The sequence below is a fragment of the Eleutherodactylus coqui genome, chromosome 2 (genome assembly GCF_035609145.1).
Source record: "Eleutherodactylus coqui strain aEleCoq1 chromosome 2, aEleCoq1.hap1, whole genome shotgun sequence".
NCBI lineage: Eukaryota > Metazoa > Chordata > Amphibia > Anura > Eleutherodactylidae > Eleutherodactylus > Eleutherodactylus coqui.
Window position 1 is genome coordinate 271,651,368 of NC_089838.1, and position 27,775 is coordinate 271,679,142.

Sequence of the window (27,775 nt, forward strand, 5' to 3'; positions counted from 1 at the left end):
GGTCATTGTGAAAACAGCAGGATTTTATCGTGACATCGAAATTTAAAAAATAAATCACCAAAAAGTCTTACAAAAGATGTTTAACGTAAAAACTTAATTCCACTAGAACACAAACTCTGTGTGAACGCTGCCTAAGGATCCTAAAGCTATGTTTGTGCTCAGTTTTATTTCTACCAATTTGCGGAACTCTTCAATTATTTACAATTTCACTTTAAAAACCAAAAGCAATTTGAGGAACAAGCATTTTGTTCTGTAATTTCCAACAATAAACAGATACGAAAAATGTAATCTTTATGATCTTCTTTCTTTTCATTCTGAATTGTTCATATTAAATCTGTAGGCACTGTGTGCTTTATAACCAAATAAAAACATCTTTATTTGTAACTTTTCTCTGTTGTCAAGATTTTTATAAATATTTCTAAAAAATAAATAATTCACCACAAGGCTTCGGTCAGACGACTGTTTTTGCCGCGATTTGCGGATCGCATGACGGATGCGCATCCGCAAATCGCGTGACCAGGCCGACGATTCGCCGAAAAATCTGCAGCTAGCAGCGATTTCGGCAAAACGGGCCTGATCAAAGGGCTGTCCAACCCATTGAAATTCAATGGAGCCGGCAATACAGCCGGCTCTATTGAAAGCAATGGGCTGCCGGTGAGCGCGGCATGAATTTTCGGGAAGGGCTTAAAAATATAAGCCCTTCCCTGAAAAACATCCAAAAATGTGTAAAAATAAAAAAATATATATACTCACCTTGTCCCTGCAGCCGGAGTTCAGCCGCGGCCGGCCGGCAGTTCTCCTGAACTGCTCTGTGTAGTATTCAGCAGGCAGGAATGTAAAATCGCCTAACTATCTTATTAAAAATACTTTAGTTGTTAAGAAATGTAACCCTAGCTGCCAGTTCAGCTCTACTCTTGATTGACAGCAGAAAAGAAGATGAAACAAAGCTTGTTATTTATGGTATGTAACAGGGTTTACATTGATGGCCTATTCTTCTGACTGATGGGTGCCCAATCTTGTGGAACTAGCTTAACCCATTCCCGCTGCAGGGCGTAAGTTTACGTCCTGGGAGCGGGGTACTTCCCGCAACAGGGCGTAAACTTACGTCCTGGAGATAGCGCTGGATCATATGTGATCCAGCGCTATCCCGCAGCGGTAGCTGGCTGTCAGTCACAGCCGGCGTCTCGCTGCAGCAGCGGGGGGACATCAGAGATGCCCCCGCCACTGTTAACCCCTTCCCTGCCGCGATCTAAGTAGATCGCGGCAGGGAAAGAGTTCACAGCGGGAGCGCGGCTCCCTCTGTGTCTCCGGCCGGAACTCGCGATGTCATCGCGAGAGCCCGGCCTGTCACCATGGCAACAGGACGCCAGACACTGGCGTCCTGTATTGCCTATGCCTGAGATCGCTGTATGAGCGATAAGGCATGGGAGAGCAGTAGCTCTGCCATGCCTTATGACAGCGATCATCAGGGCAGTGATTAAAGTCCCTCAGAGGGACACAAACAGTGTAAAAAAAAGAAAGATTTAAAAAATGAATTAAAAAAAATGTAAAAAAAAGAGTAAAAAAAACATTTTTTATGCTTTTTCTCAGATTAGCATAAAAAAAGGTAAAAAAAAAATAAAACCCCACATATTTGGTATTGTTGCGTCCGTAACGATGCGTACAATAAGTTGCACATGCTTTTGACTGTGCACCGAAAAAAACGCTAAAAAAAAAGCTAAAAAACTGAGGCAAAATGTTTATTTTTAGCATTTTGCCTCACTAAAAACGCAATAAAAGTGATCAAAAAAGTCGTATGTACGCCAAAATGGTACCAATAAAATCTACAGCTCGTCTCGCAAAAAATAAGCCCTCATAGAGCTCCGTACATCAAAAAATAAAAAAGTTACATGACTTTGAATGCAGCAATTTAGAATAGAAAAAAGATTTTAAAAAAAAAGGGTTTTTATTGCAGAAAGGTGGGAAAACCTAAAAAAAATGTTAGAATTTTGGTATTGTTGTAACCGTACCGGTCTGCAGAAAAAATGGAAAGTCTCATTTATGCTGCATGATATACGGTGTAAAAAAAAATTAAAAAATCTATGGCAGAATTGATGCGTTTTCTCTCTCTGCTATCATTAAAAAAAAATAAAAAATTTTACAATATAGTCTATGTACCCAAAATTGGCATCGATAAAAACTACAGTTCGCCACACAAAAAACAAGCCCTTATACGGCCGCGTCCACGGAAAAATAAAAAAGTTATGGCTTTTGAAAAATGGAGATGGAAAAATACCAAAAAATCGCTTGGTCCTCAACGCCAAAATAGGCCATGTCATGAAGGGGTTAAAGTAGAGTATAATGGTCCTTTTACAGAAAGCAATGCACGTTGGTAAACGAGCACTAATCAACAGATGTTACGCCTGTACCGGATGCAAAGATGACTTGTCCGGATCAGATGTAATAATTGTTCTATATGACGGATGTATACTCTAGAAAAACTTAGAGTATAAAATGACCAATACAAAATTAACAAGCGGAAAAGGGGAGATCTCACCCTAACATACTAATATGGCAAAAACCCTGCCTAAAGTGGAGCAATCATCCTGAGGGCAATCACACATCTGTCCCTAGATAAATAGGGGGGGGGGGGAATACACTAATAGAAATAGCAATAGTCACATCAGTATGTCAGATATAACAACCACAATGTAAGTATTAACACAGAGACTTATCTGAATGTAGGAAGACACCAAGAAAATGTGCACTAGACCAGAACTGAGCCAGCAGAGGAATAACCAGTGCCATCTGAAAGGAGGGGCTGGGATTTATACACAACAGTAAAGACTGATTGACTGGTTTGGAAAACGACCTCCCCGCCAACCAATCAGTCCCTAGAGAGCAAACTGGTGTTTATGTTTACATATTGGCCCCAAGTGTCAAAAGACAAGACACATGTGCCAAAGTCGTAGTCACATGGGCTGGGTTGATGTCGTGACGTACTTTCATGTCACGGCTGTCATGCCTAATCATAGCTGAATTGGGAATCTATTAAGGGCAAACCTTTATATGAGGTTCATCACTGTCAGTATAACATCCCCTATTCATGCAGGAAGATGTACTGATGACAATTATGATTTTGAATGCCGCATAAAAGATATGATCACCTGACAGCACCTTTGCAAGTGATCATCTGACATCACCTTCACATGGTCTAATGATCACACAAATGAACTTTTTTGAAACGTTTTTTTCTTGATCATCAGGCTGAATAAAAAATACTTAACATATAGCATTATAGTATACACATGACCCGCTGTGCCTTGTATACACATGACCCGCTGTACCTGGATAAACAATAAGGATATGCCAACAACTGCTTTCTAAATGGAAGTCATTTCATTGATCTGACTTTTGAAAACCCTTGAAGTCAACTGTTATAACCAGGGATATGTTGCAGTCAGCCACATATAAGCCTTGCAGCATAGAGAATGTAGTGTTACATACAATAACAATTCTGGAGCATTTTGCTGTACAACTGAAGAACATTGTGCCTTTTAGCTTATGTCAAGTAAACCAAAGACACCTCCAAAAAATGACCTATGAGTAAATAGCACTAAACTGACAAGGAACAAAAAGAATTCACAAAACAGTGATGGCGACAGATAGAAACATAAGATTGATGGCAGAAAATGACCCTCTGGTTGATCCAGCCTACCCTTACATTATCTAGTTTTTGTTTTTCTCTTAACACAGTTAAATGTTTATCCCAGTCATGATGACATTCACCTATTATTGTTTTAATTACCTCGTCGGATTGAAGTTTGTTCTGGGCATTTACTAGTTTTTCAATAAAAAAATATTGCCTGACATTGCTTCTGATCTTCACCCAACTAATCTCAGATTGTGCCCTGTGTTCTAGTGTATAGTTTCATACCTCGTGGACCTTATATAAACCTGTAACATATATAAGGGTTTCCATCGTGTCCCTTCTCTCCTCCTGTAATATATATAAAGGTCTCCATTATCCCCCCCCTCTCCCTTCTTTCCTCTTGTAACATATATAAAGGTTTCCATCATGTCTTCCTCTCTCTTCTCTCCTCCTGTAACATACATAAAGGTTTCCATCATGTGCCCCCATCTCCCTTCTCTCCTCCTGTAACATATATAAAGGTTTCCATCATGTCCCCCTCTCCCTTCTCTCCTCCTGTAACATATATAAAGGTTTCCATCATGTCCCTCTTCTTCCTTATTTCCTCCTGTAACATTTATAAAGGTTTCCATCATGTCCTCCTCTCCCTTCTCTCCTCCTGTAACATATATAAAGGTTTCCATCATGTCTCCCCTCTCCCTTCTCTCCTCCTGTAACATATATAAAGGTTTCCATCATGTCCCCCTCTCCCTTCTCTCCTCCTGTAACATATATAAAGGTTTCCATCATGTCCCCCTCTCCCTTCTTCCCTCCTGTAACATTTATAAAGGTTTCCATCATGTCCCCCCTGCTCCCGTCTCTCCTCCTGTAACATACATAAAGGTTTCCATCATGTCCCTCCTCTCCCTTCTCTCCTCCTGTAACATATATAAAAGGTTTCCATCATGTCCCCCTCTCTCCTCTCTCTTCCTGTAACATATATAAAGGTTTCCATCATGTCTCCCCTCTCCCTTATTTCCTCCTGTAACATATATAAAGTTTTCCATCATGCCCCTCTGCTCCCTTCTCTCCTCCTGTAACATATATAAAGGTTTCCATCATGTCCCCCTTTCCCTTCTCTCCTCCTGTAACATATATAAAGGTTTCCATCATGTCCCCCTTTCCCTTCTCTCCTCCTGTAACATATATAAAGGTTTCCATCATGTCTCCCGTCTCCCTTCTCTCCTCCTGTAACATATATAAAGGTTCCCATCATGCCTCCCCTCTCCCTTCTCTCCTCCTGTAACATAAATAAAGGTTTCCATCATGTTCCCCCTCTCCCTTCTCTCCTCCTGTAACATATATAAAGGTTTCCATCATGTTCCCCCTCTCCCTTCTCTCCTCCTGTAATATATATAAAGGTTTCCATCATGTCTCCCCCTCTCTCTTCTCTCCTCCTGTAACATATATAAAGGTTTCCATGCACCTGATCTCCTATTGTAAATAGTGGATCCTGTGTTATGTACATATACTGTAGGTGTTACCTTTCAGTGTAATCCTGCCTGTGATGTTAGTGAGATGATCATTGCAAAGCTTTCTATACAGTGCACGAAGTCTAAGCCTATTAATAGGCTTTGTGGTCAGTGTGAAAAATTTAGGATTTTAGGATTTTTTAAAATATAGATTGTCACTAGGGATGAGCGAGTATACTCACTAAGGCACTACTCACTCGAGTAATGTGCCTTAGCCGAGTATCTCCCTGCTCGTCCCGAAAGATTCGGGTGCTGCCGCAGGGCGGGGAGCTACGGGGGAGAGCAGGGAGGAACGGAGGGGAGATCTCTCTCTCCCTCTCTCTCTCCCTCTCTCCCGCCCGCTCTCCCCCGCCGCAACTCACCTGTCAGCTGCGGCGGCCCCCGAATCTTTAGGGACGAGCAGGGAGATACTCGTCTAAAGCACATTACTCGAGCGAGTAGTGCCTTAGCGAGTATACTCGCTCATCCCTAATTGTCACCGAAAATTTTAAAAAAAATCACCAACAATTCTTAAAAAAGTATGTTTAAGGGTGCCTACTAGAGATGAGCGAGCGTACTCGGAAAAGCACTACTCGCTCGAGTAATTTGCTTTATCCGAGTATCGCTGTGCTCGTCCCTGAAGATTCGGGTGCCGGCACGGAGCGGGGAGCTGCAGGGGAGAGCGGGGAGGAACGGAGGGGAGATCTTTCTCTCCCTCTCTCCCGCCCGCTCTCCCCTGCTCCCCGCTGCGACTCACCTGTCAGCCGCAGCGGCACCCGAATCTTCAGGGACGAGCACAGCGATATTCGGATAAAGCAAATTACTCGAGCGAGTAGTGCTTTTCCGAGTATGCTCGCTTATCTCTAGTGCCTACCCAGTGGTGATTTTTTCTCCTGCGATGCTAAATTGCGTTTTTTCTGAAGAGCGATTAGTATAGAATGTGTTCTTGTCCATTTGGGTTTTTTTTTTTTGTTTCGTTGCGATTTTTCACATAGGAGCTGTCAGTTGCATATGTCTCCTTATTTTTCTCTTAATGCACCCATGTTTGTCAATGGAGAGCTGTAAAAATGCAACGCCTCAAGGTGTGATGTGCTCCGATATTAACGCGCGAAAAACGCCGTGAAAAAGGCGTGAAAAACGCCGTGTTTTTCACACACGAAAATCGGCAACGCCAGTGGGTGGGCACCCTAACACAAAAATAGTGATTTATATAATAAGTCATTTTGTGTTGACACATTCCCTTTAAGTCTTTCTCCCTCGTTCTGCTGGTTATACCTCTAGCTGTGCAGCCGAGCATCCTACTTGCTTTCCCTGCTGCCTGACCGCACTGTCGCTCTTCCTTTTAAATGTGTTTTCCCACTCGGCCCCAACTTGTATCAGCAGGGCTGTGTAGGTTTTCTCCACAAGTAAATGTATTATTCAGAATGATCATTTCAGTGTTGTTCTAGCATCTTGTAATATTCTACAAACCAGAAAGCAAATATTTTAAATATTAATCCAGCAAGTCTGGGATGTAACGTTGTACGCCTGGTGAGACATACAAACTTATGTATGCAGGACCTGACTATTTGTGCCCTGGGAAGATATTGCAGGAACAACTAACCTGCATAGTAAGTCAACTATCAGTATAGATTCAATTTGGTAAAATAGAAAAATACAAAGAAGTGCACAGACCCAGGTCCAGAGCGCCAGGGACTGCCGTCAGCATCGTTCAATGTAGGAATGCAATGTAGACTATAGTTTTGAACCAAGGATAGTTATACAATAGAAAAGATACATAAAGATATCCCTTATACTGCCAGAGTCATCTGACGGTGCTTTTACGCGGGACGACTGTGGGGCTCACCTTGTACATGGGACAGTTACCATTGGAAATAATTTTTCAGACTTTAGTGGGCCTGTGTAAAAGTACTCTTAGACCTACTGCACACTAACGGGTCGGATTCCAGATGTGGGATCCTGCATGGGAATCCGACCCTGTGCCTGGCCGGTGACCCTGTGTACCTGTCTCTTTCTGTGCTGCGTATGGTCTGGACTGCTCGCCGTCGGACATGCGCTGTTCAGATTTTCTTTAAAACTCCTGCTTTTCCCGTGTTATCGTTTAGCGATGACGTGGAATCCGCAACCTTTCCGCAATGTTAATTGCAGAAGGGCCACCAGTCGGACGGCTTCCATTGACTTCAATGGAAGCCGTCTGCGTGGAATCCACTCAAAAACAGAGAATGCTGCGATTTTTCCTCTGCAAGTGAAAAATCACAATTGTTTTCCGCTCGTGTGCAGAAAAAGCCACTTTTATATAGCATACTATAAAAAGGTATTTGCTACAGTACCCGGAGGCGGATGACCAATCCGGATTCCGCAATGCAAGTCCAGTCGTGTTCAGCCAGCCTTAGCCTCATCCCTCTTTTTCATAGGTGCAAGGAGTAAGACAGGATGAACTGAGTGTCAAAATGTGCTTCTTTTCAAGGGGTTTTACCCGAATTACAAATTATCACCTAACTAATTAATAGGGAATAACTTGCTGATCGTTGGGAGTCTGACTGATCCCGAAAATGGGGGTACCATGTCCCCCTTCTTCTCGCTGTGGGCTTACTGCACCCTCTGCAATGAGGAGGAGATTGAATGGAGCACTGGTCATGTAAACACACTGCAATGAGACTGCCGGAGATTGCCAAGTGGTAGGCGCTCTGGTATTTCCATCAGCCTCATTGAGTGGAATGCCAACCATGCATGCTCAGCCAGTGCTCCATTAAATGTGACATCATTGCAAGTGAGAAAAGTGTCCCTGCAATGAAGGGAAAGTGGGATACGGGACGCCATTTTCAGGATCATTGTTTCATTAGTGAAACCCCTACTGATTGGCAAGTTATCCACTATCCTATAACTTGTAATTGCGTGGACAACGCCTTTCAAATGCCTTGGAAAGGCAAAGAAGCCAGGTATTTGATACAGAGATATGTGGTGGCATGAAATGGCAGCATGATAGTGCTATTTGTAGGATTTTTGCCACAGAGTCACTATTCTTTGTGATTTTTTTTTTATATTGGTATCCATATTAAAAAAAATATCCTAAAATCCGGCAGTTTTCACACTCAGCATTAAGCCGTAATATAGTCTGATACTTCAATGATTTGTCAAGAAAACTTTTCAGCTGTTATCACATTATCATTACAGACAGGATTTCAATGAAATGTAACACCTATATACACAAAACATATGATGCCCCATAAGTGATGGTCACAGCTCACCTCCTCCCCTTTCCTGCCCAATAATGCTTGCACAGAACGTAGTGTATGTCTAGAGAAGTTTCTTGTAGAAGGAAGTGGTTCCCATCTTGTCCCTTGTGTGAATGATTCATTAGTCTGCTGTAAAACACATATCTCAGGGCTGCTGTAAAGCATATCTCTGCAGCATAAGCAAGATGGCTGCGCCCCATAGTCATGTACATACATAGAATAGAAAAAAAATCTGCAATCAGAAAATGACAACAGATGCCCATGCAAGCTAGATCTTGAGGAGGTGAGGCCACAGGTGGTATCTCACAGACAGGCTCCTACAGATGGTAAGGTTCTGGGGGGCACTTGCAGTTGTGTGACTGTCTGACTCAATTAGTCTGGGTTCAGCATGTGGCAGTCCCTCCCTGTCCTCTGGGTCCTGACCAATGCTATCCAGTATTGGGTTGAGGACAAGAGATGGTGGTCTCATCTTCAACAGCCAAAGCTGTGTGTCTCTGTCATGGTGTTAGAAAAGAGCCCATGGCTGCAAACTGTATGTGAGTCTGAATCGGTTTCTGTGTCCAGGCCTTCATGTAGAAGCAGGCATTGATTCCAATCTAGATTCTATATAGCTTGGCGGTGGTGGGGGTTATGTGGAAATTATTGGGGTTGTTTGGAGGACTGTGGAGGACAATGGGGTTGTTTGAACAACTATGGAGGACAATGGGGTTGTTTGAACAACTATGGAGGACAATGGGGGATAGTTTGGAGGACTGGGGAGTACAATGGGGGTTATGTGGAGGACAATGGGGGTTGTGTGAGGACAATGCCCTACATAATTAGTGTTTTTGTGTACTTAATGTGTGGTCCAAGACAACTTTCTTCTTCCAATGTAGCCCAGAGACACCAAAAGGTTGGACACCTCTTCTTTAAAGGGACAATCAATGAGCAAAGGAAGAGCTAATGCCTGTTTCCTACACAGTGGTGATGGGAAAGGATGTATATATCTAAACAGAAGACTCAAGGTCCCCATACACATTAGAATCTAGTCATCTGAACCCGTCAATAATGACGGAACTGGATGACTTCCTTATGGGGCTAGCTCTACTTTCCACCAACAGATGATGTCAGGATTGAAGACCCTGACTTTCAATGCCCGATCCTTTTTGTACCTGGGAGATAAGCAGCGGGGAGAGGTGTCTGGCTATGGCTTAACTCATTAAACACACAAACATTCAGCTAGGCTGAACTTTCTGCAAATCATCTTCACTATAGAAAGAGTTAACCGCCTAGAGTGTTCAAGTTTGTTTTTCGGCCGCCCACGTACACCTTACATGTGTATCCAGATTATATTTCTATATCTATCGCTGACTCAAATTTCTAAAGACGTGTGAAGTCCTAGAAATGGCGTAAGTCTCTGACTAATAAGAATGAATGTCTTCCAAGGAGAAAATGTTCTCAGAAGACATTCCAGCTCATTTCTTAAGCTCTGAGTTCAATGATATGAATAAAATACCAGTCCAAATGATAGAATCCAAACCATCGATTCCTTAAATAATGGGTATTATCAATATGGGTCTTTTCTACAATTTTCTCATTACTGAAACAATTCCTTTTAAATGCTCTCCGCTCCAAGCAGGCATTAAATGCCCCTTAATTACTAGTATTTAACCAATCAAATGTTTCCATTTCAAAGACCATTAGCTTTCTATTAAGACATTAAACAATTTAGTCAAATACGCTTCATTGAGAGATCTCGCTGTGGGATTGTTTTAAGGTTTATCTCTGATGTCACGTCTGTCTCTTAAACGATGCTCTTATTTACTGATGTGCTGTTGTTTTGGCAATTTGTACTGTTGGCAGATATCATGGGCTTGCCGTCAGACACAGGATGAGTAATCTGAGCAGATAAGAGTGTCTGTCTGCAAATGAGCCCTTGCTTCAGTGCATATGCACAGCAAGGTGAATTAAATCAATGGCTTCTCTTAGGGATGTAAACCATGACAATGCCCAAACACATTTGTTATTTCTGCCTGCACAATGGTGATTTCTTACACAAATACCATCAAGAAGAATTTACATGTAGGTTTTGAAATTTACCTTCTTTGTTAAGGCCTAATGGCCCATTTAGATGGGATGGTTATCATTCACAGTCGTACAGATTCTCGCACTCCCATAGGAATTTGAGCGATAATCGTCCCATGTAAATGCATGCAGCAACTGAATGAGAGTTGTTCAGTCGTTCAGTTTCTGCATGTAGAAGACCTAATGACAAGCCGTTCAGTCTAAACAGCAGTTGTTCACTTTGAACAACTTTCTGCTTTCAGTAAATGAAGTGCTCCCAGATCCATTCCACCTCCATGCCGGTAGCGCTGTGAACGATGCCAGTGATACTCACTGTTGTGTAACAGCCCAGGAGCGAGCAACACTCGGTCGAGTTGCCGACAACTCATCCCATGTAAATGGGCCATTAGCTACATAAGGGGTTTCTAATAGCAAGATCATATTACTGAGATTTGTATGAGTAAGGGCTTCTTCATACAACCATGTTTGTGCAGGTATTAGCATGGGAAAAATTTGCATGTGCTAACACAGAGAATAGACTCTATATGGGATAACTATCGTTTGAATAGTCGCTCCATAGAATGAAACACAGCCACCAACTGGGAGATGAGCAAGAATTTGTTCACTAGTTGCTTCATTTAGCTCACCTAAAAATAGTCACTGGTTGATTAATTATCATCTGGTATAAACAGGTAATCGCTGTCTTTCAACTACTAGGCAAGAACTTTTCAGGGATTTGTGCACGTGTTTTGGCATTTGCTTCCCACCAAACGTTGATTGGCTCCCGCCTTTTTTTCAACATTTTGCCCTTCTACTTAACACTGCTTCCCTAAAACATAAAAATACATGCGAGTGAACCTAGACTGAGCAGCCCCTGCTGGTCTTCAAAAGAACACTCACTGCTACCGACAATGGCTGGTTTTGGTCCAGCGAGAGACCTCAGCAAGGAGTGTTCACAAGAAGACGGCTCACATGTATTTATGCGCATTAAGTGGACTTGGCAAACAACAAGCATTTATTGGGGAGAGGTTGACATTCCAAACACATAACTACCAAAATTCCCATGCCAGCTAACCAGGACAAGCAAAATGGATAAACAATATTTCAGCCTGTTTAAATGCTAACAACAATTTGTTCAGTGATCGCAAAGTTGAGTAACAAGTGAACAACAATCACTCTGTGTAAAAGCACACAAACAAGTTGTTTGTAGGACAATTCAAGTAACTGCTCAGATGATTGCTGTCCCGTGTAAAGCCACCTTTTTTGTAGAAATTATGGCTTTATTGGTAATCAAGCTGAAATTTAGAATATTGCTTGTTTGTTGACTGTGGCTTTTTAGCAAGCATAAACATATTCTCCGATTAGCTGCACATCTCCCCAGGGGAAAATGTAGAACTTTACCAACAGTTTCCCTAATTGACTGACAAAAATATACACATAAGGTACCCACGGTGTACAGTGTCAAAGAAAATTTGCCCTACACTAATAGTCAAATAAGGCAATCACAATACAACAGCAGAACCAAGCTACTAGCATAAATACAACCCCAGAGGCAAGCTCATAACAATTACATGGTTGCTCATAGCTCGAAAACTTAATTATTGCAATTTTATGTCTCTGTGCTCTTATTCATGTTAATTATGAAAGTGTAGTGTAAAATCTGCATAAATTAACAATAACAGTTAAGCTGGCCATACCCATTAGATTTTTAGCAGGTAAACATGCTGATTTTGGTGGATCCAGTTGATCATCTAACGTATTTGATGTCCTCCAAACACTTCTTGGATGACGAATGTTGGGGAGTTAAGGGTCAGGCAGTTGGTTTCTTTTGTTCTCAGGGAGAAAAGCCACTCTGGTAGCAGATTTCTCCCCTGTTACATTCAGAACACATTACAGCTTGGCCGAACCGCGCATACATCTGTATGGGAGTGTCAACTGAGATAACTGTTGGCCAAAAGAGTGTTCAGCCAACAGGTATCTTTGTGTGTGAGCCCTATATAGCTTTGATAATATGTTTTTTGAGTAAACATACAACCTTTTCCCATGCATAAACTGCACTGTCTGTAATATAGACATGTATCCCTGCTCATCTGCAAGATGATGTTGATGGTACCAGTTAATAGGCATGCAGAAATATAGCCGTAACACATACATCAACTGTATGTTTCCATTAAAACAATGTATCACAATGCTGGAAATCAATTTTCACATTGCACCTGTAATCTCTTGACTGGTAGGTGGGTGTTGGGTTAGGCCAATTCTCGATACTCTGGGGTCATGGGGAACTCATGATTTCAAAGTTTGCAGGTAACAGAAGCGAGTTCCAGTATAAGGTTCACAATGACCAGGAACCTCTGCTAAGGGTCTAGTGGAGGGTTCCACAATATAATGCTTGCAAGCAACCCTTTATTTAGAACAAGGCTGACAGCAATGGCTTGTTCACCCAGGAACTGGGGCTCTTCCTCCAAAGAGTCTGCATGCCTCATACAGCTTGGACTTCTTCCAGAGTACTCTGGAGGAGATCTTGGATCAAAGGAAACAGCAATGGACACCAGCGCCTTCTTCAGACAAACTATACCCTAAACTGAGCACGCCGCAATTGGGTAACACCCACTTTCTCATGTACGCTCTGGTGACTCGCTACAAACCGCAAAGCGGAAGACCTGGCCTTTTTATACAGAGGAGAGTGTTGCCTAGCAACAATCTACCCTCTCTTCCGGTTCGTGACACTTTTGACCAATTCCCTTGCTTCAATTGCACATAATAGAACATTACAAACAAAGATTAACCGTAAAACATCGGAAGAACAGAGACCGAACCGATCACCTTCTTGTACACCAGTTGTGTTAATGATTACTACATCTGTATGTGTAAGATTCAACACGTTAAATCATTAGAAGTGTAATTCACAGCCCAAGCATAAACTTTATAATCATCCTGAGATGACAAAAACATAGTTAATGGCCGTCTTTATAATGAAGCATCACAGATTTGTGCCATAGAATAGTTTATTCAATTTATTTAATCCATCTGTGTGACTCTTTGTGATAATTAATAGAGAAGATCAGTCATGTTCGGATAGAGCGACAGTTAATCACAAGCTGCCGCACTAAGGCTATTACAAATTTATTGTTTCTGGGACCATTTGTTATACTATAAAGCACGTGGTATTAGAATTATATTGCTTACCGTCAGTTGGACCATTCGGATTAGTTGTCTACGTAAGAGCTGGAATAGTGCATAGTTATTAGTGATTAATTCTATGACCAAAGCATAAAGGTTCAGGGAACACATGTGGCATAGTAGTCTCGGTATTTGCATATTTTGAGGACCAAATCATTTTTTTAGGCTTCGGGACCATAGTAAATTTTTCTATTTTTCTTCTTAACTTTTTTTTTTTATTTTTGCTTTGAAGCATTTGATTTGGATAATAAATAATTAATAATAATTTAGTTATTAAGTTATATTTAGTTAAGTTTTTAGTCCCATGAGATGTCATTGATTTTATTTTTTTATTACCTGTATCACTTTCCTAACTAGATTTTTCATTCTAATAAAATATTCAAATTTTTCTAATCTGTTTTTATTTTCTGATTGTAGATTTTTTTTTTATTCTGTTGCCTGTACATGACCATTAGGGCGGCCATCTTGCTTGAACTGCATTTAGAGCATAAGGAAACAGCATTTAGAGTATATAGAGATTTACTTTATGGCAAAACTTATGGGCCATAGGCTCAATGGACAGGAGCTGACCCACTGACTTTTATGGGAGAGTGTTTTAGGCATGCTTAATGATGACATATGCAGAAGTGAATTATGCAGGGATGGAGAGGAGGTGAGCTGTGATATCACCTATTGTGAATAGTGGATGGTGGACATTAAATATATGTGTTATCTTTCATAGTAATCCTGTCTCTGATGAGAATGAACTTTTCTGTGCAGTACAGGAAGTGTCACACTAGTATTAGGCATAGTGGTCAATGTGAAAAACTGCAGGATCTTAGGATTTTTTTTTTAGATCTTGGTATCAAAGAATTTAAAAAAATCACCAACTTTTAAGAAATATGATTAATATAAAATTTTGACTTATACAATTGGTCATTTTTTAATAATACATTTCCTTTAAATATGGCAGCACAGTATATTACTCCTATGTATAGATGTGCATTGGCATCTGTTATTTATTAAAGGTGCTTTTACACCTAATTATTTATCGTTAACTCAGGCAGCCTGTTTATACGGACAGATAAATTGTTTACTCGTTGACTCGCTAAATTGTTCAGTTGTTAACGTTCACTGTACCAGTGAATGAGAATGACTAAGCAATCATATCGCCAACATTTATTGTTGCCCTAGAAGCCTCTGATGAGCAGTTCTACAATCGGGTATTATTGTGGAGTTTAAAACACCAGTCATCCGGGCAGGATCCATGAGATAAGGGATAGTTAGATGATTGATGGGGCTCTAACCGCTAGGACTCCCAATGATCCCGAGAAAGGGGGTCCAGTCAGTGCTCAAGTGGACATAGGACCACCAGATATAGCCAAGATCCCCGGCAATCCCATTGAAATGAATGGAGCACTTATGCTTAACTTTCTCTTTGTTGATGCAGAGACCGTTTTGACCTGTTATTGGGATTGGTGAGGGACCTCCACCAATCAGAAAGATATCCCCTAACCTGTGGATATCAGATACCATTTAATCCCGGCATAACTTCTTTAAATCATTTACAGTTTTTTCCAGCTGAATGGAATTGCATTAAGTAGGTGCTAGCCCAAGTAGAATACTGGCAACACAGATGACAAGAAATACTATACAAGGAGAAAGACTCTCAACTGCAGATTAAAACATCAAATTTCCATTTCTTTTTCTCCACAACACTTTCTCAAGGAGTGATGGGTTTTCCTGCCTGGGCTGTGAAGTAGAATAGCCCGCGTCTCACGAATAATGAATTGTTTGGGAGCCAATCAATTGGTTTCCATGAAATAACAAGTGTCTTGTGTTGAGATTGTGTTTTCTTGCATTATAAATGTTCTTAAAAGTTCACATCAACAAGTTAAATGTTCAAAGGGAAACCAAATTGTTCTTCTAGTGCTGGAGCCGGGGCTTTTAGTGCGACTGAATAAATGACTGTCATGGTAACGATAGAAAACCTGCATTTTTCCAAAGAGCCCATTAAGCCTTCCCATCCATATCTCGGCTGCAGTGTCAGCTACTTATGCAGGGAGAGGCTCATTCAGCTCATATCTTTATTTTCCTAGCTTCTGCGTAGACCTTAACCTGCTCTAAACTGATAAATTAAAGAGATGTGCACAGAAGAGTTGCCTATTCTCTTCCATGAATTCATAGAATTCAGTCCTAACATCTAATATAGAGGATGTTGATGCAACACAGAAACAGTATAAAGACTGTTTATAGAATGTTTCTCCATTTTCATATAGCAGCTACTCGGCCTTGGAGCTTAACTTCTGTCTTTTAGCTAATATAGTCCCCACCGATGAGTTGATATGGAATAGAGAAGCTGCATCTATGTACACATGGGAATATTGTAAGGAGATGACCAGAATGGTCTTGCTATTTAAGTTTTAAGTTTGTTCTAGTCTTTGAGACATGTAAGTGCTCATGCCCTTGGGACCTTAACGTGGAAGAACCTGAGCACTGCAGGTCAAGGTCAGATATTAGGCAACACCTTCAGATAAATGGGTGATTCATAATAACATAGTATGTTAGGCCGAAAAAATACATATGTCCATCCAGTTCAGCTTATTACCCCCTAAATGTTGATCCAGAGGAAGGCAAAACAAAACCTCCAATGAGGTAGAAGCTAATTTTCTCCATTAAGGGGAAAAAAAATCCTTCCAAGCCTTCTGAAGTAATTAGTGACTATAACATGTAATATTGTAATGCTCAAGAAAGTCTTTTATCGAGTTCATCATCACCACGTCCTCAGGCAGAGAGATTCTCACCCTGGAGAGCTCATGACGAGACTCTGAACGGAAAAACAATTTTGCAGACAGTTACGGCTATGCTCTGGTTGGAGAAAATCTGCAAAGACCCTATGAGGAAAACAAGTGTGACAGCCAAGTCAGGCGATTCTCCATTTTGGAACCAGGGAAAAAGTCAGCTATGAAGTTCAATAAACTTATTAAGTTCAACTCCACCAGTGAGTGATGCTCCTGCTCAGGCTACCCCTTTATCTCTAGGTTGTTAAACAGACTTGTCAGACCCACTGTTACCCTATCCTGACTCTGCGCAGTCTGCTTCAGATGGCCCCCTTTTAATATTAAATGGACCTTCTCAGATAAATGGGTGACAATATAATACATGTGTAATACATAAAACTTTATTGTGTCTCGCCACTGCTGATAGAAGGAAGTCCCAAGGCATTTTAAGGCATTTTCTTAATGGGACAACTCCTTTAGCAGAAAACAGATACATGGCTATGTCTTTACCTTTTATGTACATTATGGGGACATTAGATGGACATTAAGTTTTCACACAGCTTCTGCTCATCTAACAGCCTATGTGAGTATCATCAATCTTGAATATATTTGCATTATTATTTTTCTTTGTTTTACCACTGAAAATCAAGTTTGAAGTGTCTACTACTAGGGGTCTCCCTTCTAGGACCTTTGCAGTCCACTGTCTGTTGTTAGGCATTTGGCTTCTGTAGTATCAGGGACATGAGGATACTGCTAGTTGCTACATGCAACAGAGGGGTAGGCATTCCGATGCTGCATTGTAGCTGATTGGAGCAGGGCTGTGCAAAGTAGCATAGGAGGTATGGGAAAGGAAGTCCTGACCAGTACAGTGCTGGCAGAATGGGTGCTTTAGAATGTGTCCCTCTCCTGTAAGTGGGGTGCAAATAGAAGGGCAGCAGACACATAGGAAAATCTACATGGGAAACTGAATTGATAGAGCTCAAACTGGATGCAAACAGCAGCAAAGCAGCATCCAATGAAGACCTGGACTGGTTTTGGAAATCTTTTGAAAACCCATACACCTTTCAAGACTAGCAAGATGTAAACAAAACTTGTCATCAAGCAAACACTGTCCAATCTACTACTGTTAGGTTATGGAGTAGGAGGAGCTGAGTTGGTTAACATATAGTTGTGTGCCAAAAAATTCAGTATAAGGGCTCCCACCCACTGGCGTTTTTTTCTCCACTGTGATACGATTCTAAAATTAAAGTCTCGCATCGCAGTGCGAGAAAAATGCAGGCAGATATCCCAAAATCACTGGGATATCACTGCAACATCGCCAGTCTTTTCAATGGGGCCAGCGGCAGCAGCGCTAGCCTCATTGAAAAGATATGGAGAATGCCACTGACTTCTGCCACAGCTGTGACAGCTGTCACAGCTGTGGCAGAAGTCAGCGGCATGCTATCCCATTGCTTTCAATGGGATCGGCACTGCTGCCGATCCCATTGAAAGCAGTGGTTTCTGACAAGCCCTGCAGAATGATTATCGGAGAAGGGCTTGAAATATAAGCCCTTCCCCGATAATCATAAAAAAGTGGTTAAAAAAATAATAAATAAGTTACTCACCTCTCCTGCTGTCAGCCGCGTCCTCTGGCTGGCTTCCCGGCACTGCTACTGAGCTCTTTCAGCAGACGGGGATTTAAAAATCCCCGCCTCCTGAAAGGGCTGTGCAGATTGGCTGAGGGCTCAGCCAATAGCAGCTACTTCTTAGCTATTGGCTGAGCGCTCAGCCAATGGCAGATAGCTCTTAGCTATTCATTCATGAATAGCAATATCTTAGCTGGCCCCATTGAAAAGACTGTCGCAGCGATATCGCTGCGATTTCTCGCACTGCTCTGCGAGAGTTTTCACTTACTCTCGCAGCGCAGTGGAGAAAAAAACGCTAGTGGGTGGGAGCCCTAAGGGTGAACACCCACTGGCAATATGATATCCTTGCGATGCAAGAGTGATTGTAAACGCATGATAATGAAACCAATGGTTTTCAATGGTCTCATTTTCATTAGCAATGTTTTCACTGTAACCTTGCATCGCAAAGAAGAATCTGCGATATCGCCCATTGTTTTCAATGGGGCCAGTGGCAGCAGCGCTAGCCCCATTAAAAATATAGGGAGTACAATGCGCTCCCCTGACGCAGCTGTGACAGCTATGGCTGGGGATGAAGGAATGCCCTGTCACAGCTGTCACAGCTGTGGCAGAAGTCTGCGATGCTATACCATTGCTTTCAATGGGGCCGGCGCTGCTGCAGCCCTATTGAAAGCAATGGAATGAAGGCTACCACTGCGGCAATGGAATATAATCCTTTTCCTGAAAATCATGGCTAGTTGTAAAAAAGTAAAAAAAAAAAAAAGAATAACTCACCTAGAAGAGCCTTCTGGCTCTTCTCTTTGGCCCCGGCAGTCATCTTCTGTGTTCTGGAGGCCGGGGATTTTTCAATCCCAGACTCCTGAAAGCGCTGCCTCTGATTGGCTGAGCCAATGGAGGAATCCCCTGCCATAGCTGTCAGAGCTGTCACAGCTGTGTCAGGGGAGCGCAATGTACTTCCCATGTTTTTAATGGGGCTAGCGCTGCTGCCACTGGCCCCATTAAAAACAATGGGCGATATGCAGATTATTCTTTGTGATGCAGCGTTACAGTGAAAATATTGCTAATGAGAATGAAACCATTGAAATCATTGGTTTCATTATCATGCATTTTCACTCACTCTCGCATCACAAGGATATCGTATCGCCAGTGGGTTTTCACCCTAACTTAGTTTATTCATTGAAATCCCTGTTTAATTTTGGCTTAGGTGTACAGTGAATGGAGTAATCCAATGATTGATCACTATATATGAATGACTGTGCATACAGGGGTAGCTGTCAGCTACTGATAGGACCGCCCATTGGACTGTTCAGCTCAGAATGAGCAGAGAAAAAAAGGGATAAAACACAAGTTATACTGAATGTTTCCCCATAAAACTATATACAATCTGCTCAGCTCCTCTTGCTCTGTCACATGATGTGGCAGATGAAATTGCTTGTTCGATGTGACAGGTTCCCTTTAAATAGAAAAAAGATCCTGAGCTAAATACAAAGAACCTTAAATCGGCTGTCAGTCAAGATGTTATGATTGACAGTCCTGTAACTTGTGTAAAAGAGAATTGCTGCAACAGATCAAATACCAAAGGAGGATTTCTGAAAATATGTCAAGTGTTCATGGATCTCCATATCCAAAGAACAGCACAACAGTCAAAGAAATGGTAGAAATGGTAGATAGCATTTAATGGCTATGTATAAAGGGATTTATATGGTCCAATTGTTGGGCACAAGCGTTTGCGTGATTGTTAGGATGTGTTAAACTGACGAAGGTCAACGAGTTCTGCAGCTGATTATTGCTCTTCAGCAAGCAAAGAAATACCCGCTGGTTGGCTGTAAATTTGTTCATTTCTAGTGATAAGCGAGCATACTCGCTATGGGCAATTGCTCGAGCGAGCATTGCCCTTAGCAAATACCTGCCCGCTCGAGAGAAAAGGTTCGGCTGCCGGCAGCGGGCAGGGAGCGGCGGGGGAGAACGGGGAGGAACGGAGGGGAGATCTCTCTCTCCCTCGCCCCCCCCCCCCCCCCGCTCTCCCTGCTCACTGCCGCAACTCACCTGTCACCCGCGCTGGCAGCCGACCCTTTTCTCTCGAGCGGGCAGGTACTCGCTAAGGGCAATGCTTGCTCGAGCAATTGATCTTAGCGAGTATGCTCGCTTATCTCTATTCATTTCCATACCAACGACCCTTGGCCAATGTAAAAGAAATCAGTGTAAGCGCCAATCGAAATACTTTGTCACTTGATGCTGGTTACAATGGGTCAAGAATCAGTCTGCGTTAAAGGGCCTTAAAGAGGATTATGGTTTTGACTATGGCAATCCCGTATTCCATACATCACAACGCTGGCAGATTAGGCCCATTAATAAGTATGCATTTGGCAGAGGATGATGATATTTTTCCGATGGCAACATTGATATTATTTTTACTACATTCCTTTGAAATTTCTGAAGTATTTGTGAGGCTCTGCCACATCTTACGCTATATGTCACCCTACAATATCTGTTCTGAAACCTCTTAAAGTTATTTTCTGTTGTCCAGCAGGTGATGGTCCAGAACTGATGATGCCCAGCATGCAGGAAAATACTCTCAAAGTCCTTTTTAATGTGGTACGCCTGTTGGTCTGAAATTTCCATTTCTTTAGTTCCAGAAGAGAAAATGTCATAAGCTGTGGGAAGCATTTGTGAAGATTTTCAGAGCACTAGAAACATGTTTAAAATCGCTTTTTGTACTGAACTTCTCATGAAGTTTTCATGTAACAGTAAAATGTGTCCAAGACAATGTGTTGTGTCTGCATCGGTTTTCTGGAGTATGAGGTGTTTATTTTAGCTCTTTATATTATATTTCTTGCACTAGACTCTAAGTCGAGTAAGATTTTAAGGGAGCTGTATGAATCTTTTACTTTCCTGCAAAATTGAATAGGTGGACTTCAGGAGGAGAGCTATGTTGATCCGCAGCTCTTCTGCAATCAGCCTAGTCTACTGCTTTTGGTGAGCCTAAATTATTACATAAACAGTGCTAGAGTAACATATGTATCCAAGCATAGTTTAATATGTTAAATTTTAGAATATTATTATAAAAGCGTAGTGCTGCCACACTTTCCCTTACGCAACAGCAGTTTGCAACCAGAAGTACTGCTCGTGAAGACCTGCCACCTTCCAGTCCAAGACCCAACCAAGAGAGGGGGACAGGGGAAATCAGGAGGACTGGCCAAGTGCCAGCTGAGCGAGAACACTGACAAGCACTGGAGCCAGGTGCACGTGATGTTGGTTCAAGTCTCTGCTCCCCTGCCTGACTAGCAGCAGGGAGTGGGAGATGATTGAGCGCTGGTGAGCACTATAAGAGGCTCTGCCTCTATAGTGAGACCGGAGGAGATGTGAATCACCTCTGTAGGGACAGTGGTGCTTGATAAAGACCCGAGCACAGGGTCGATACATAGCTGCTTGCTTCCTCATGTTATTCTAATAAAGAATAGGATTTTTAATGAATGCTGCCTGGTTCTTCTCCTTTTCTGCATTGATGACCAACGGTGGACCCAGGGAGTCGGGACCCTAACTGGGCTACTGCATAGTACCTTGCACCAGCGGTGTGACTGAACTTTTGGAGTGCTGCTGTAACTCTTTTTCTTCTTGGGGACAGTGAATAAGATGAAGCTGGGATCCACCAAAGCCTTGTTGACTGTCCATGCCAGATAATGGAAATTGCTACTGTGCCATCAATGCAAGGCAGTAGGCACACCATACAACAGAGCAGGAGTGTGTAGTGCTTAGCACCCCTAACAGTGGACCATAGCTAACAGAAAAGTCGCTAAATGATATGGTGGTGGCCACTGAGAACTGTGACTAGAGCAGACCTGATGACTAGAGGGCTGAAACCAAAGCACTTGAGGGCCTTGCTGACCTGGGAGACAGAGACAGACCATGAGGAAGGAGAGCTAAGCTTCCTTCCTACCGGGACATAGTCCTGAAGATGCTAACAGCACCATGGATTCGGATACAAAGCTGTCAGACATGTGAGGCCAGCCTCCAACAGCTCAGTGTGCAGACACTATATGTACAATGAAGGCTTGATGGATATGGATTGGGGAGATTCTCATAGTTATACGGGAGTAGTGATGCTATGATTATAGTTACTGTGTTAGTAAAAGAGATTGCTATGTTAGATAATGACAATATGCATAACTGAGTTACGGGAAGATGTGGTGTAATGGAAAGGCAAGGCACTCTACAGAGGTGCTATGCGGCAAGGAAACTTATGGCTGATGGAAGTGATGTACCACGTATTCAGGCTGCAGTGATAGTGTAATGCCACAGTCCTCCAGATAATGTATGCAGTACTAGTATGAAGACGGACAGTAACCAAAGAGATTGAAGTGCCTTGCCAGACCGAGATCGAGACACATTGATATTGTGAGATTCCGGTTGAACATTTGTAATGTTTAAAGTAAAAGTGCCCTCCAATGGAGTGAAAATGGGTAACCAGAACTTTGTTAGGAAAAAGTTATATTTTTTATTAAAAAAAATATGCTGCCCACGTCTGTCACCGCCGCCCCATATATAACACCACCATCCCTCCATCACCAAAATAGAGCATCCAAAGAAGTGTATGTAGCTTTTGTTTCTTGGAGCTCTTGTCTCATGGCCTGGAATATTGAACAAATCCAACATAAAAAAAAATCTCGCCATGTTCCTCTACATGTTGTGGGGTGGTCTCGCGAAATCAAGTGGGGTTATACACTTCTGTATGGCCATATTAATGCACTTTGTAATATACATCGTGCATTAAATATGAGCCATACAGAAGTTATTCACTTACCTGCTCCGTTGCTAGCGTCCCCGTCGCCATGGTTCCGTCTAATTTCGGTGTCTTCTTGCCTTTTTAGACGCGCTTGCGCAGATCCGTCTTCTCCCTTCTTCTCCCTTCGGCTCCGCTCGGCAGCATCGGCATTTTGGCTCCGCCCCTTTCACGCATCATCGCGTAGCTCCGCCCCCGTCACGTGCCGATTCCAGCCAATCAGGAGGCTGGAACCGGCACACATCATGGGGCGGAGCTACGCGATGATGCGTACAAGGGGGCGGAGCCAAAATGCCGATGCTGCCGAGCGGAGCCGAAGGGAGAAGAAGGGAGAAGACGGATCTGCGCAAGCGCGTCTAAAAAGGCAAGAAGACACCGAAATTAGACGGAACCATGGCGACGGGGACGCTAGCAACGGAGCAGGTAAGTGAATAACTTCTGTATGGCTCATATTTAATGCACGATGTATATTACAAAGTGCATTAATATGGCCATACAAAAGTGTATAACCCCACTTGATTTCACGAAACAACCCCTTTAAAACTATTCCCTTTATAATGTATTGCTTTAAGAAGAGAACACTATATATCTGCCATATGGTATCTAATGAAGCTCAATACAGCAGTACAAGGAGTGCTTGCAGCTCTCTACAAAGGAGCCCCTGGATGACTATGTACTTGCATTAAAAGGCTTTTCTGGGAATTTGATATTTATGATCTATTCTTAGAATAGGCCCTCAATATCAGATTATCTGATTGAAGTGCTGCATTCTCTTCATTGTTCACCAGGCTTAGCTCCGTACATGGTGCAATGGCTGTACCTGGCATTGTGGCTCAGTCCCATTCACTTGAATAGAATTGAGTTGCATAGAATTGCCGAACCAGATACAACTGCTACAAAATGTACAGAGATGTGCCTGGCAAGCAATGAAAAAGACACAGTGCTCACTGGAGCATGACACCCCCTTCAATAAGCTACATAATGAAGAGGAGTCTGAAAGCTAAGACTTTGAAATGACCTGTTGTCAGGTGTCAACTTAGAGGTGTAGTCAATGGAGTAAGATGACCCAAAGATGCTTTATTATAAAAACCTGCAGGTTATGTGTTTTGAGGTTTGCAGACCTTCTCAGGTCTTCACTGCCCTCAGCCACTAGGATCTCCATTGGTGGCAACTTATGGTCGTCATTGTTGTACATTCTTTGGATAGGAACTGCTGAACATACAGTTATATGTTCACTCAGTTGTCTAATGAAGAGGCCTGTGAACCTCGAAACACGTAATCTGCTGGTTTTATAATAAAGCATCCTACATCACTGACTCTACTTCTCTTCTAAGTTGACACTTGCTAACAGATCGCACCAGAGCCCTAGCTTTTAGACCCCTTTCATTTCTCTTTTGTTATCATCTCTCCTAATACCAGCATGCCAGTGCCACATCTCCACTATATGTGCGCCTTCTGGTTTGCTCTGCCTATTTTTATTTTCCTTCTTCTCAAGCACCTTCAATAAGCTGGAAAATAGAGCTTCTGGTAGTTAAAACTCCATGATCTAAGGTCTTAAAGCTTTTTGCCATATGTATGAAGCCTTATGCAAATAGGAATATGAAACAATGCCTCTACAACAAGTATAGGCATTGTTCCATCTCTCCATTTGCAAACATTTCACAGAGGAGCATGCATGGCCTTATAAGTCTCCTCACTAAGTGCTCTTCTTAAGGAGAAACCACACCCTTCTTGACCTATGAAGCCTTACTCATAGAGTATATATACATGTCCTTATGATGTCCATTATCACAGATCACCAGCAAATCCACTGTAGTATAAAAAAGCAAACACAGCATACAATTCGGATAATGCAAATCGGTGCAAGTTTTTCATGAAGCTCCATTCTTGCCAAAATAATTCTCGGCAACTTTCTGTCCTCCATCAAGCAGATGGTGATATGTTTGAGGGGGATCAGAGATCATTGTATTGTCCCTCTCTAACATACATCACCATCAGCTTGATAAAGGACAGTTTTGTCCCAAGTGTTGCAGCCATTTATTATAGTGACATAGAAACCTAATTCAGAAACAGCAACTTTGGGTCGGTTCTGTAAACATGATCCAATCAACAAAGATATATGACCAATGAACAATCTTATAAATAAGGTAAAAGGTGTCACATGTAGAAATATCATACCCTATATAATAGTGTGTTATTGGCATAGGAAGCATTAAAGGGGTTGTCCAAATACTTTTTCAAATTTTAAACACAGGTACAGATGTACTAAAATAACAAATACAGCATTACTTACTAATCCTTAGCCATGGCGATCCAGTTATGTAGCCTCCGGGTTCTCCCAGTGTCTGTTGACAGCCGAAGTCAGATGACCACCATCTGCTACTTGGAAGCCGCAGTGTCACCCTTCAGAACTCCTGGCATCATGGCACTCAGAACGTGAGTGCTGATGCCAGGAGAAGAGCAGTGACGCTGCCATCTCTGATTGGGAGGTAGAGGTCACCTGATTTTCGCTGTCATCAGAGACCAGGAGAACATCGGGGCTGCAACATTTGATCATCAGGGCCGAAGTTGAGTAAGTACTGCTGTTTTTGTTATCTTGGTACATCTGCACCTGTCTTAAAAATTTGAAAAAGTAACCAGACAACCCCTTTAAGTTGACAGAGGATACTTCATTGTCCATCCTTGAATCACACAGTATAACCATAAATTGCTCTGCATTCAGCAATAGTGATTTTTCACAGGGAAGCTCCTGTATTCTGTGTTCTAGGACATTTGCATAAGCCATTAGTGGCTAGAAAGCAGATTATTGTAAGTCTAGTCATTTACAAACCTCAGCTGTGGGAACACCCTCTGGTGGTCGACAGTGGAGAACGATCATTCCTTCAATAGGGACTTCTTTTCCTTGAGGGTCTTGTTCAAAATTTTTCCTCAAGTCTGTAGGGAGAAAAGGGCAAAATAACAGCCCTGCTGAGACTGAAATGAGCTTTTGTGTTAGAAAACAAGAAGTTTTACACATTTCTTATTCAGCTCGTATGTACTTTGAATCCAGAGCCGTAGAGGCACTAACAGAAGAAATAGCTGCCTTGGGGACAATGCGTCTTTACTGAGCAATTCCAGACCTGAATATAATATTTTTTGCTGCTTTTCAGTATCAGATGGAGAAACATGTCTTTAGCGTAGCTTATCACATGCGTTCAAGGTCAATAGAAAACAAAAACTCCAGCTAAATATCTACTTTAAAATGAGTTTGAAGTATTTGTTGCCCTTTGGATACATATAGAACATATCTACATAAATATACGTTTGTAGTTTGTGTTACAGCTAGTATTGTAATTGAGAGCTGCTTCCTTTCTCCAGAGCTGAAATCTCCCAGCATTCTTTGCTGGCTGAGTGTCAACAATGTCAAGTATGCATTCTACTGTTTAGTATTTATATAAAGCACTAAACGTGAATCTGATGATACAAATAACGTGTCTGTTACATTATGGAAACTCGGCTGAACTGTTACTGAACTTGTCTGCCAACAAGCTTACTGACTGTTTCTAATAACAGAGATAGAAGTGCAGCTTTTGACTTTAATATAAGCTGTAGTATACAATAAGTGATTTAATGCAGATATTTAGCTATAGGGCTAGAGAGGTAGAAATTATACCTAGGCCCTGGCGCTCAAGGGGACCGATACATCATTATACCACTTAAGGCCTTAGTCAGACGGGCGTTTTTTGCCGCGATTTGCGGATCGCATGACGGATGCGCATCCGCAAATCGCGTGACCGGTGCGCGCAAGTCGCCCGCAAATCGCCCGAAAATCTGCTCCTAGCCGCGTTTCATTAGAAACGGGCCGGAGCTGTCCAGCGCATTGCATTCAATGGAGACGGCAATACAGCCGTCTCCATTGAAAGCAATGCGCTGCGGGCGAGCCCGGGATGAATTGTCGGTAAGGGCTTAAATATATAAGCCCTTACCTGCAATCCATCCTAAAATGTGTTAAAATAAAAAAAAATTGCATTCTCACCTTCTGCCTGCAGCTCCGGGCAGCCGTCCTGCAGTGGGTGTGAAGGGGGTGTGAGTCAGACCTGCCCCCTGATTGGCTCAGCGCTGAGCCAATCAGAGGCATGCCTCACTCACACCCATTCATGAATTCATGAATGGATGTGAGTCAGACCTGCCCCTGATTGGCTCAGCGCTGAGAGGCAGCAGTCACTCACCCATTCATGAATTCATGAATGGGTGTGTGAGTGAAACCGGCCTCTGATTGGTCAGGCTGTGACCAATCAGAGCAGATCATTCAGCAGGCGGGGATTTTAAAGCCCCGCCGGCTGAATAGTGCCGAGAAGCAGTTCAGGAGAACTGACAGCGGCCGCGGCTGGACTCCGGCTGCAGCGGAAAGGTGAGTATACAATTTTTTTTTATTTTAACACATTTTAGCATGAATTGCAGGGAAGGGTTTATATATTTAACCCCTTCCCGACAATTAACCCCGCGCACGCCGGCACCCCATTGCTTTCAATGGAGCGGCTGTATTGCCGCTCCATTGAATTCAATGGGCAAACATCGTTCTTCTCTGCCACAGCTGTTACAGCTGTGGCAGAGAAGAATGATTTGTCTTCTATATGTTCTCAATGGGGTCGGCGCTGCTGCCGCCGGCCCCATTGAGCGCATATACAGAAGCGAACAGGAATCGCAGATCGCAGATAGGTGCGATCTGCGATTTTTTGTTCTATAATTTTTCGGACGAGCGCATAAAAAGCGCTCATGTGTCCGATACCATTGCGAAGCAATGGTTTTAAAAAATCGCCGGACGCATGCGCATGCGCAAATCGCGGCAAAAAACGCCCGTCTGACTAAGCCCTAAAGGTGTAACATTAAAATCTGTAATAAGGACCTCAAATATAATGCTTTATTCATAGTACTGGGCTCTCTATATGAAAAAGAGAGGCCTTATGGGCCTTCTAAGGCTCCTGGGCTCGGTTACAATCGCATCCCCTGCATCCTCTATAGTTATGCCCTTGATACCACTTAAAAACACAT

The 27,775-nt window shown here is 42.4% G+C and overlaps 1 protein-coding gene across 1 annotated transcript in view; it reads right to left on the reverse strand.

Annotated features, from left to right (window-relative positions):
• The window catches only part of UNC5D (unc-5 netrin receptor D), a gene marked incomplete at its 3' end in the record, with an annotated part of 671,255 nt that overhangs the window by 349,131 nt on the left and 294,349 nt on the right, over positions 1-27,775 (reverse strand). The window contains exon 4 of the mRNA XM_066589399.1: positions 25,575-25,678. Coding sequence (XP_066445496.1) covers positions 25,575-25,678 — 104 coding nt within the window. The remainder of the gene's footprint in view (positions 1-25,574; positions 25,679-27,775) is intronic.